Source organism: Pelodiscus sinensis, chromosome 5 (genome assembly GCF_049634645.1).
Source record: "Pelodiscus sinensis isolate JC-2024 chromosome 5, ASM4963464v1, whole genome shotgun sequence".
Lineage (NCBI taxonomy): Eukaryota > Metazoa > Chordata > Testudines > Trionychidae > Pelodiscus > Pelodiscus sinensis.
In genome coordinates, this window is record NC_134715.1 from 113859269 (window position 1) to 113871907 (window position 12639).

Sequence of the window (12639 nt, forward strand, 5' to 3'; positions counted from 1 at the left end):
CAATTATTTTTAAAAGGGGGCTACTTCAAAAATTTCTGACATGACCCCAGGCTGCATCGGAAGGGGCATGGCCTCCGGCAGAAGGGGAGGGGCCAAGAAACTTCTCATGCTCCCTTGTCCACAGACTCTGATTGGCCTGGGGGAGAGTATCAAGTCTTCCCGCGCACGCGTGCGCGCGCGCACACACACACACACACACACACACACACACACACACACACACACAGCCTAGAGCAGTGTTTCTTAAACTTTTTAAGACCGAGGAACACCAAACATTTTTTTTTTAAATGAGGCACACCAAGGATTTTTTGTTGAGGGAAAAAAAAAAAAAAAGGTTGGGGGAAAAGTTATTGAGGAGAAAAAAAGGGCTGGGGGAAAATTATTGAGAAAAAAAGGTTGCCTGCCCCTTTAAGGGCAGCCATTTTGAATACTGCTATTCTCCGCGGCACACCTCCGACTGCTGTGGAACACAGTTAAAGAAACACTAGCCTAGAGAGAATTGCCAGCTGTTTTAAAACAGCTAATGGTTCCCTCTGATGCCACTGCAGCAGGAAGAGATTTCACATGCTCCAGAGGCATGTGGAGGCTAGAGAGAACCATCAGCTGTTTTAAAACAGCTGATGGTTCCTTCTGATACTGCACATCCCTGGTGGAGAAAGGCGGGGAAGAGACTTTGTGCTCTAAAAATCGTCAATGATGGGGATTCCACAACTTCCATAGACAATTTATTCCAGTGTTTAATCACCGTGACAGTTAGCAAGTTTTCCTAATGTCCAACCTAAAGCTCCCTTGCTGTGTAATTTAAACCCATTGCTTCTTGTCCTATCATCAGAGGTTAAGCAGAATAATGTTATTCTCTTGTAACACCCATTTAGGTACTTCAAAGCTGTTATGCCCTCTCTCTGAAGTCTTCTCTTTTCCAGACTAATCAAACCAAATTTATTCAGTCTTCTCTCATAGGTCATGTTTTCTAGACCTTTAATCCTTTTTGTTGCTCTTCTCTGGATCGTCTCTCTCATTTCTCCACATCTTTTCTGAAATGTGGAGCCCAGAACTGGACACAATACTCCAACTGATGCATAATCAGTGCATAGTAAAGTAGAATAATTACTTCTCATTTCTTGCTCACAACACTCCAATTTCATCCCAGAGACATGTTTGCTTTTTTCCCCCCCAATAGTGTCACACTATTAGCTCATATTTAGCTTGTGGTCCGTTATAGCCCCTAGATCTCTTTCTGAAGTACTCCTTCCTAGACTGCATTTTTATTTATTTTTAGTCTATTCATTTATGATAGATATATCCCAGTAGTTTCAACAAGAGTTGAGAGCACCCAGCACCTTATAGGATCATGCTCAAAGTTGTAGTAAACTATCTGGCCAAGATAGCCTCTATCCATATTTTGTAAAATCACTTTCTGTATTTGTAAAGGGGTCACCCCTTAGCCTGTAGTCGTCCACACATGAAAACAATTCAAGATGTCTATATCACATCCCATCTAGTGCTGATTTGTGTTGTAAAACACTTTCAAAAACTGCTTACATGGTAAGTATTTATTACTTTTCTGATTCCATGACATAAGGTCTGTTTTGAGGAATATAACAAAACCTGCACTGTTTTCTGAATTCATCTATTGGTGTGAATTTCAAAACTGTGGCAAACTTTAAATCCATCGACAAGGAATAATTAGATGCAGTGAGACTATGAGAGAGACAAGGTGGGTGAGGTGGTAACTTTTATTAGATCAAAATCTGTTGGTGAAGAAGAACAAGCTTTCGAGCTGCACAGAGATCTTTCCTGGGACTTGGAAAGCTAACCAGCGTACTACAGCTAAACAAAAAAGTGAGTGAGATCATAAACTGTAGGACTGGAAGGTACCTCAATAGTCTAGTTCAGTTCCTGCACTCAGATCAGGACTAAGTATTATTTAGCCCAATGGTTCTCAACTTGTGGCCCAATCAACATAGAGCTGCGGCCCATATGAGGTCCTTATGGCCATTCAGTATTGTATGAGGCCCACATAACATATGGCGGTCCACATATTCATCTCACTATGGTAAATAGGCTGAGAACCAACGATTTAGACCATTCCTGAAGGGGTCTGTCTAACCCACTCTTAAAAATCTTAGATGATAGAGATTCCACAAACTCTATGGGCAATTTATAACCAGCACAGCACTTCCTGATGGATGATGCAGTGAATACAGTTAAATTTTATGTTTCTCGGTGCTAGGTGTTCCTGTAATCTAGCAACAATACCGCTTCTTTTCCCAGTCATCAAAGGAGTGCCATCAGTCATTATGGAAACCAAATTTGACAAACTTAAATTACATTTCTCCAAAAGTACAATCACGCAATTGAAAATGTCTTGGCCAATTGTAGTGTCATGCATAGGTATGAGTTCAAGAAGCTCTTCAGTTAAATTGAAATCACCGTCACAAGCATGCAAGAAGGCAGCCAGGTGCACAACACTGCCAATATCCGTACTTTCGTCGAGAGCCATTGAAAACGCTTCAGAAGTTGATGATTTCTATTTTAATTGCTCACTTAAATCACTTGCCATTTCATTTATCCTCTCTGAAATTGTGTTCCATGACAAAGAGATATCTTTGAATGCTTTCATATTTCCAGGACATACAATTTCAGCAGTTTTCACTATACACTCTGTTCACTGAAGGTGAATTTATAAAAGTTTTGAACTTTGCGCTATTAATTCTGACAAAACATAACTAGTTTTAACTGTAGCTTCACTGTCTCTTAATTTTTGTAAACACACTTTGCTGTCTATTCAATGCTGTCTTTAATTCTAGTAACTTATCTTGCTGTAATTTCCCTTCTAGGCAATTTATTCCAGTGTTTAACCATCCTGACAATTAGGAATTTTTTCCTAATGTCCAACTTAAACCTCCCTTGCTGTAGTTTAAGCCCATTGCTTCTTGTTCTATCCTCAGAGGCCAGGAAGAACAATTTTTCTCCCTCCTCCTTGTGACACTCTTTTAGATACCTGAAAACCGCTATCATGTCCCCTCTCAATCTTCTCTTTTCCAAGCTAAACAAGCCCAATTCTTTCAGCCTTCTTTCATAGGTCATGTTCTCTAGACCTTTAATCGACTACACTATTACATCCCTAACTAGAACTAACAAAAGGCTGCACATTTTGAAACGACAGAAAATGCCCTTAAGCTGCTTTAACGCATCTTACCAGAAGGTCTGTTTTGCAGCTTGTATGACGCTTGCAGTCATCTCCACATCAATATAGTCATAGTGCAGCGCTCCAGGATCTGTAGATGAACCAGTTTCAGCCAGTAAAATTCCAATCCATCTGCCCATGTCTTCAGATGACGAAGCCTACGAGAGGGAGGTAAGTTACACAAACTCTAACTTACCATAATAAAACCCCTATTATTTCTATTAACTATTTAATAAATATGGTTTTTTAACTGGCATGTTGATATAATGTTGCATATGAGGTTCTGGATCACCTTTGCCAAACTGTGCTAACAAAAAGTAATATTCATTGAGGTTATTCTGTTATAATGACCACTTCTAAAGCAACAGCATGTTAATAGATCATGGAGCAAAGCAATATGAACAGTTGCAGCAAAGAAAGAAAAACATTAATGCATGAAGTTGGTGTATCTAAGTATGCACCTTGCTTATTTTAGTTTTCAGAAAATTGAAACCTTACACAAATATTTTCTACTACAAGGCTAAGCTTTTAAATAAAGGGAACTTGTCCAAAATTTAAAGGCAGGGTAACCTTAGAAAAAGAAATATGGGAACAGATTGAAAAATGAAAAAAAGAAAAGAAAAATGTGCAATAATTCTAAGTTTTGAAACTGAATTATTTTAATTTAAAAAAAATCAATTTTCTAGGCATTTCAGTATTTTTATTTACTTTCATTAAAAGTTTCTTTATTCAGTGTAACAGATTCAGAGACTTTTTTCCTTTATCTCAATTTCCTTGCCCTAGTTCCTCTTCTTTATACAACATTTCATTCAGTTCTTGAACCACAAGCATTCAGATCATTTTTTTTCCTGCGTTATCCATGACTTGGAAATAGATAATGTCAGTTCTGGCAAGAGTGTCCCTTCCCCTCCCTTATTGACTATCTGAACTTTCCTTAAGAGGTCATAACCACTGATTTAACATTCCAGTCATGAAAATCACCCTACCAGGTTTCGGTAATACCGCCTTCAACAACTGTATGCTCATAAATGAGCAACTTATGTTCCGTGGTTGTTACCCACCCTTCCAGCATTGATGTGCAGTCCATTAAAGGATTTCTTCTCCTCACGTCCTTTGGTGCCTCAGCTATTTTTTTCCTCAATATCTGAATTATGCCTATCCTCTTTTTAACCTCCATGCGATTCCAGCAAGTTGACTAACCACAATCCTGTTCCTAAGCCTTTTGGTTTGCACGGACCACAGAGTTGACATCTTGTCTCTCTCCCCGCCTCCTCCCCCATTATCCCACTCAGCTGCAAGACAGGGAGCTTCTCTATAATCCAGCATTACATTATGTTTCAGGGAAGGATAAGTGCCAAGAACTCTGTTCAGCTTCTTAGAAAAATTGACAGGTTTACTTTCTTGCTGTATTGGGCTTATTAAAGACCTCAATCTTTTGCTACCACCGACTGCCAGACCAAATAATTCCTTCCTCAGAAAAGTGCTTGGATACCTAGTTGTCAGTGATACTTGTCCAGCTACCTTTCACTAGTTCAGGCAGTAGCTCTCAACCTTTCCAGACTACTAGTCCCCTTTCAGGAGTCTGATTTGTCTTGCATCCCCCCAAGTTGCACCTCACTTAATAACTACTTCATTACAAACTCAGACATAAAAATAGCCAAGTGTCACAACATATTATTAACGAAATATTGCTCACTTTCTCATTTTTACTATATAATTATAAAACCAATTGGAATATTGGTATACAACATAAATATTGTATTTGTGTATCAATGTATAGTAAATATATACAATAGCATAAACAAGTTATTTCTATATAGTTTGTACTGATTGCTGGTGCATTTTAGGATGCCTGTTGTAAAAGGAGGCAAATATTCTAAAGGAGTTGGTATATCCCCTTGGAAGACCTCTGTGTCCCACCAGAATACACATATCCCTATTCGAGAATTACTGAGCGGTAGTACACATAGGGGTATTTCCATGGAATCATGCTTCTCACTGCTGGTATCTTGCTTCTCCTTGATCTGGAAGAAGTTGATGCTTATAAAACAGTGCTTTATAGTGTAGGCAGTACTACTGGATCGGGTAGTTTTCTTTTGAAAAATCTGACTCTTGTGCAGCAGAATGTAGACTAGAGAGGATACCACTATGCGATAGTAGCACCAAGGCTACTTGCAATATAGGGACTTATATGCCAGCTTTTTACAGCCGTACCTCAACGTTAGATGTGTATATAGTGCATAGCCTTGCTTGAAAAGGTCTAATGAAAATGATGGTATAATGACCTGTGTACAACTGAAGTGTTTTTCTATTTATATGTGTAGTGTCCAGGGAAGGAGGCTCAACTTATAGCTAGGAACCACATGTCTCTAGTATGGATATACCTGACATAACTTCAGAGTAACAAATCTTGAAGCTGGTTAAAGTGCTCCGGAGAAATACAGATTCTGAATTCCAGTCTTCAGTGCGGTGAGTCACAGTAATGTTATGTAATTAGTGCTCAGTTGTCTGTTTTCTGAGTTAGCTCCTTCATAGAAGACTAACAGGGCAGGTGCAAAAGCACTTATAAAGGGATGAGAAACGGTCAGAGTGGAGAGAAAGACAACAGAAAACATCTCAACAGGGAAGACTGTAGTAAATTAAAAATCAATGGCCTCAGGGTTTTCCCCTTCCATTAATTATAATCTGGACAAGTCTCTATTGCCTGTAACTCTTAAACTGGTTTCTTTTTGTAATGTCTATTACCCAGCTCTGCAGAAAGCATTTTGAAATGCAGGTTGCATGAATGAGAGGTCATGTAATTAGCCCATGTGCATCTCTGCAAAATATGCACATCAATAAACATCGCACCTCTAACACTGCAACTTCCTGCCCATTTCGAAGCAGACGGAATGTCAAGGGATGCTTAGAATCCAAGCCTGGAATGACTTCACAGCCACGCAGAGGAATAGAAACAATGTGCGTCTTCAGATCGGTTCTGTCCTTATGGAAAATGAGCTTATTATCTTTCACTCTGCACCAGCGTTCACGCCATCGGTTATTGGAGAGCACATTCAGATATCCTGCAATAAAATAAACCATGAGCTATTTCAGACTTTACTTTTAAAAAAAAAAAAAAAGAAACTGCTTTTTCAATGTAATGCTAGTTCATATAAAACTTATTTCTGTACGTGCAGATTGAAAATCCAGATGATTTTAAGACAAATGGTTTTTTTTTTTAAACGAAACTCTCACTGTACCAGTAACTCAGAAAGCATGGCCTATAAAGATTTAATCTTGGTCATATTCCAAACATATGCAAATGACTGTGCTGAGTACGTGACAGTTATGGTTGAATGTACAGGAGCTCATCAGCTACAGGGTTTCCTCAAGATTTTAGTAAAAGTGGAGGTGAGGGGCAGGGAGACTGGGGGGGGGGGGGGGAGGAGAATGTTTCTATCGTGAATCTCAACATAGGATAATGTTTAAAACACCATTTTAAAAGTTTCAAAGTATCTTAGACTATACTAGAAACAACCTGCGCACATTGTTACATACACAATTGATTTGTGCCCACACAGCTTTTTCACAGCTGATCCATATTCTACAGTTCTGTAGTTGCATCCAGCTCACACGGCTAACTGTGTTTTCATTGTGCTTTCTGGAAAAATAGCAAAAGCTAACCCATGATGACTCAACAAGGAACCAGGGGCCTAATTAACATGCACATAAAACAGCATCAGCAACACATTGGACTAAGCACTCAAAAGACATCCCAATGCTTGGAGAGTTGCAAGGAAGCAAGATTAGCGAAAGTGGTTACACAGGCATGATTAGGAGGTCCCTGTTGAATAGCAAAATATGAACGTTATAACTTAGCTGCAGGAAAACAACCGTATGCAACCTAAGCTGCTGACAACGGCAAAACACCATTACAGAGGCCATGGTTACCATGTGTTATTCGTTATGTTTCTTGTGTACATGCAATATGTGTAGAATCAACCATATCACTGGTACCAACCTAGGAAAAAGTTGAATGTATATGGACAGTAAGTTAAATATAGTGATGAAGTTTCAGGGAACCACGTGAAAAAGGGGTTGAAAATGACACATCATAGGGCTGCTGCAGAGTACAAGGAGAAAAACCTGTGGTACTGTGAGATAATCAAGGATGAGTTTATGTCTATTATTTCTGAAAACAATTGAATAAAAACCCATTAAATTGGAGCCACTGAGAAATTCATTCCACTTAGCTAGAACAGCTAAGCTTTATCTGTTATTCATTGCATTTAATTTTGTGTAAAGCACATGTTTCTGATGTTCTTTGGGTTTGTACCACTGCAGGAGAATTTTAAAGCAGAACAAAAACCCCTCTACTGGGGTTTCACTGAAATTAAAATCAGTAACTTAAAAACAAAATAAAAACAACCCCCAAGAACACCTTCATGTTAGGTTTAGTTAAAACACTTGCTTTCTGGTTTATATTGGAAGAGAAGAGGAACTTTGAACCTGATTCCCAATCACATATGGTGCATACATTTTAGACAGTATATTTCAACTTCCAAAGAGTGTATTAAAAAAGGAAAGGATCGAATGACATCTTATTCGGGACAAAATCTATATGAAATGACTAATCTCCTTCCTTGTTGCCGATTTTCATTTTCAGTCACAGGGATGAAAGCTCAATCATTCCAGATAGCTATCTTTTTGGTTTTCATTAAAACTATGTGTTACATGGTTTAATTTTTTGTCGGTTTCCATTCTAACATCACAGTTGTAATTTCAGAGCTTGATTTAGCAAAATATATCAGCTTATCTGAACTGTACAAAATGCCTCCAAGCCCTCTCCCCAATCAAAAAACCCCAACCCTCCAAAAGTAGAATTCTGGAAAAAGAAAGACCCCCTTGATCTTGGGGATTTAGAATTCTCAGTATTGTCCAGCGTATCCCATCTCCACTGCTCTTGAACAAAAGATTGTTTCGTCAGTACAAAATGATACAGCTGTAGGGATGGAAAAGACTTCTTACATATATGGCATCTGCCCTATTTATAAATGATGAGGGTCCCCTATTATTTAACCAAATCTCTTTTTCCCCTCCCATTGTGCTGCTCACAGAAGCTTCTGCAGTACAATGTACTTTCCTGGAATTAAAAGATGATTACCTCCTTTTTCCTCCCAAATGGTCCTATTTAACATTAAAAAACCAGCAGGTTTCCACTTCCTGTGTATGGTCTTAAATGGGGAAAGAGGTACAGGGGAAGAGGTGAGACTGCTTTGGGCTCTGCCTATTGGCCTGATTTACAAAGAAAAGCAATCCATCTTTCATAGAATGATAGGACCAGAAGGGACCTTGAGAGGTCATCTTGTCTGGCCTCCTGCACTCATGGCAAAACTAAATATTGTCTAGACTATCATGGACAGGTGTTTGTCTAACTTGCTCTTGAAAATCTCAATGATGGGAGATTCCACAGCCTCCCTAGACAATTTATTCCAATGCTTAACCACTATGCCAGAGTTTTTCTTCATGTCCAGCCTATCAGCTAGATTTACAAAGAATAACAATTCAGCTTTGAAGAACCCTCCTATGATAGCCAGAGCGCAGGGTGATTTCCTTTCCTCCTTACATTGTGTCACCTCATCACTAATTCATTTGTCATTTTCCTTCCCTTTTGAGATTTGGAAATAAGGCAAACATGCTCAGGGGGAAAAAAAGCTCCTGTCTATGAAGGAGCTAGTAGAAATGAGCCAATTTTGGAACATGATGCAAAACCTTCTATACCTATACCGCAAAAACCCCTCTGTTCTGTCAATTCACTGTAAATTTTCTTGCGCAAAAACGTGCTTGAAGTGTGGAAGCTCTGCAGATTTTTGAGCAAAAACCCTGTAGTGTAGACATAGCGTCACACAGTAGAGTGTAGTCAATTAACTGCAAAGCTCAGATAGTCTTTAGCTTCCATGGAAGCCAGATGTTGCAGAAGGTCAGTTTGGCTGGACTGTGCTTTTTTCCAGCTGCTTTTTTCAGTTGATAAACACTTCTGTACTCTCTTACATATTATATATCATGTATATCACACACATGTACACACAAACATTTTTTAATAAAAAGTTGCTTATACAAGTGATTCCAAGCTGTGGTCTGTGGACCACCTGTGGTTTATCACATGGTCCATGGAGCTGCTTCTATCTGTCAGGCTTGCCAATTGCTGCCCAATTGAATGACCTCTTTTAGGGTTTCCAGAGACTTTTCTGATCATCTAAATGGGTGAAAACAATCCTTTTTGGCACCTTTGAACCCTTTATAGCTGCTTCATGGCTTTCTTTTTTAGGCGCATCTTTGGTTCACATATGGAGTTGTTGCTAAAACAGGAAAACAAAGTGCAATTGTAAAGTGCCCTCGGAAAGGAAAAAAGCTGTTGGAAATGAAAGAAAGGTCTGCGCTAAATATACAAATACTTATAGGCAGAGAGAGAGAGACACACAGAGAGAGAGAGACAGAGACAGAGAGAGAAAATAAATAGCATGGATACAAAATTGGAATAGATAAGAGTTAAGCAAGCAACACTCCTATCACATTTTCACCTGGTGTCCTGAAATATTTAAATACTATCCTGTTGATTTCAGGAAAAGAAAAATTACGATTGAGTGGGGAAACAGCACATAAGACACCTGTTGTCTTATGAAGTTTTACACAATACTAACAAGTTTGAAAACCACTGCAGTAGGGGCAATTGTATATGAATAGCTAAGTGTAAGCTTGAGAGTCTAAGAGTCAGATCACTTACCACATGTTGGAACATCTTCCTCAGCTGATGAGGTTTGTTCATCTGTTGATGGCTTTTTCTTTCCTAGACTGATGATCTTTGTTATTTTTTTCCCTGTTACTTTAGTCACTGTACCCTTGGTTTCTGACTTGGAACTCTTTTTCCTCTTAACTATTAAGAAAACAAACATGTATATTCTTAGTATGTTTGAACAAAACCAATTATATTAAAGCACACGGATCAAAACAGAAAGGAAAACTGCATTGCAAATATGCAAGCATACACAAAACTGATTTAATTCTTATCATGAACATTTGGACAAAGCAGCTGCCTTGTGACAAGAAATGCACAACTGAAGGTGCCGTTATTTAATGCCAATGCTCATATCACATGCTCAGCACAATATCAAAAATAGGGCACGCAGAAAGTAAGACTAACAAAAAGCAAGTTTTATCATTTAAATTTATCAGTCTAATTACTGATCTCCACTATAACCACCTTCTAATTTAGAAGTGTGGTTAAGATAACTGCAAGCTGTGCTTTTAACCTGACTGGAAAAAAAATATAGTTGAATGATCTCCTGTTATTGTTTCTTACTGGCATTTCCAACATAATGCCATAGCAACGAATCAGAACATTCTCCCGGTAAGCAGACGCCTGGAAAAAATATCCTCTCTGTTGGAACGAGGTCGAAGTAACTACATTGATCAGAATGGGTCCTTGGGAAAGACATGTATTATAACGTTTTTTCTAATGGAATAATCAAGACCATTTATAGCTCCCAGAGTAGGAGCCGATGTTCATTTTTATAGAAAGAAAAGTGCTGGAAAAAAGTTTACCAGATCCAATCAACACATCAAGGAATTTAAAATAATGTATCAGTATGATTGGTATAACCATACAGATTGGTGTTGAACTTAACTGTCTTCCATTGAAGTCAACAGATCAGTGCTAAGGATACAATTTTTAAAAGTGGCTAAATGACATTATGTATGTTTGTAAAATATAGTACACAATTACAACCAATAAATAGAACAGAGCTGCACAAAACTTTGTGAAACTAGAACCACAATTATCTGGTTTGAGTGTCATCATCAGCATAAAGCTCAGTCCAGTTAAATATTATTGCAACGTAGGCTCACTTTGAGCTCAACCTTAGTTGATTTGTGGCGTTGACAAAAAAAAAAGTAACTTAGTGGTGGTGACTGAGTTGCATTTCAGTGACATCTTTCCCCCTTTCCACACACAAACATGCAAGCAAGCATTTGGAGACAAAAACCAAAACTCTGTAAGTGTAAACTAAAATGCTGACAAACACAACTATGATAGAAAAATAACTGGAAAAAATTAGGTGACTTGGGAATTGGGGAGAAAGAATGTATGAGAGAAATCATTTAGAAATTCTCAGACCATAATTTGTTGTGTTTTTTAAGCTTTAGTTATTTGTTAACATGGGAAATCATTCAAAATTCCATTTATGATCAAGACTATCTCTTTCAGTGAGATTCTGCCACCATTGTACAGACAGCTATGGGGTGGGGGCAGAGTCCTGTTTTCACAGATGAAAGTGAATTATATGAAAATCCTCAACAGAAAGATGATGTGTGTGTGTGTGGCGGAGCAGGGGAGGGGAAGGGGGATCTAAATCCTGTCCACAGATCTGCGGGGCTGATCAAATCTAATATTTTACTGTCTCTACATGCAATGAATCCCCAAAGTTCTAGGCAAGGGGAACATCCCATCTGCTCATATCATCATGGGCAGACAGCAGGAGGCAGCACTTGACTGAAGATGGCTTGCTATTCCACACAGCAGTAGCTTAAGAACATCTGCAGCTGTAGAGTAGGAGAGGGAGAGTTTATGTCTGGGTGTGGAGAATAAAAGCTCAGAGAGGTGAAGTGCAAGGGAAGAATTCACAGCACTGGGAACATGAAATGAAAGCAACCCACGTGAACTCCAATGTTCTTGCTTCCTCTACCTTCATTCCCCATGGTATTTTATTCTGCAATGGAGAAGAAAGGCAGAGAAAACAATCTCTCTCTCAATCTCTTTCTCTTGCAGCATGCACAAGGGATACATCCCCTGATTTCAAGACAGAGAGGCAAGTAAGCCATTTCTTCTCACCACCTTCACCACATCAGAACAAGGGGGGGGGGGGGGGGGGGGAAGTGTGCAGAAGCTCTGCAGGAGCAGAAAGGAGATTAGTGGACAGGGATGTCAGTTTCCTTTCACATGGCTAAATGGGCTTTCGCTCTTACGGTTACAGCTGTTTTAAAAAAAAGAATCCTACAACTCATTCAGAACCCCTTTACAATTATTTAGTGTTGCCAGCCATGCTTTAATGCATTACATGGCATTGTTTTGTATTATTCTCTTCACTACTACAAAAGTCTGACTTTCCTGAAACAGAGCTGAAGGCCAAGAGTTTCAAGTGACTAGTGCTTTGGATTACTCAGCTTCAGACACTTCTCAAGAGCCTGATTTTCAGAAGGTGTGCATTCAGCATGCTTTTGAAAATCAAGCCCCTATAAGGTATCTCAAGTGGGGCGCTCAAATCACTAATCACTCGTGAAAATGTTGGACTGTGCACATATTTTGGATTTACACACATATTTTGAACAGATATGCAACCAGCTTGAACAGCTACAGCTTGAATGTGCCTTCGATAGTTTTATGAATGTTTTTGTAGTTTTTAAGTGTAGCTAAA

The 12639-nt window shown here is 38.9% G+C and overlaps 1 protein-coding gene across 7 annotated transcripts in view; it reads right to left on the reverse strand.

The window, feature by feature from the left end:
- AFAP1 (actin filament associated protein 1) overlaps window positions 1-12639 on the reverse strand; it is a 172897-nt gene that overhangs the window by 20546 nt on the left and 139712 nt on the right. For all 7 annotated transcript variants that reach the window (XM_006128231.4, XM_006128235.4, XM_075930796.1 and 4 more), the window contains 3 exons: window positions 9954-10103; window positions 6041-6252; window positions 3203-3348 (listed from right to left, as the gene is read on the reverse strand). In XM_006128231.4, coding sequence (XP_006128293.3) covers window positions 3203-3348; window positions 6041-6252; window positions 9954-10103 — 508 coding nt within the window. The remainder of the gene's footprint in view (window positions 1-3202; window positions 3349-6040; window positions 6253-9953; window positions 10104-12639) is intronic.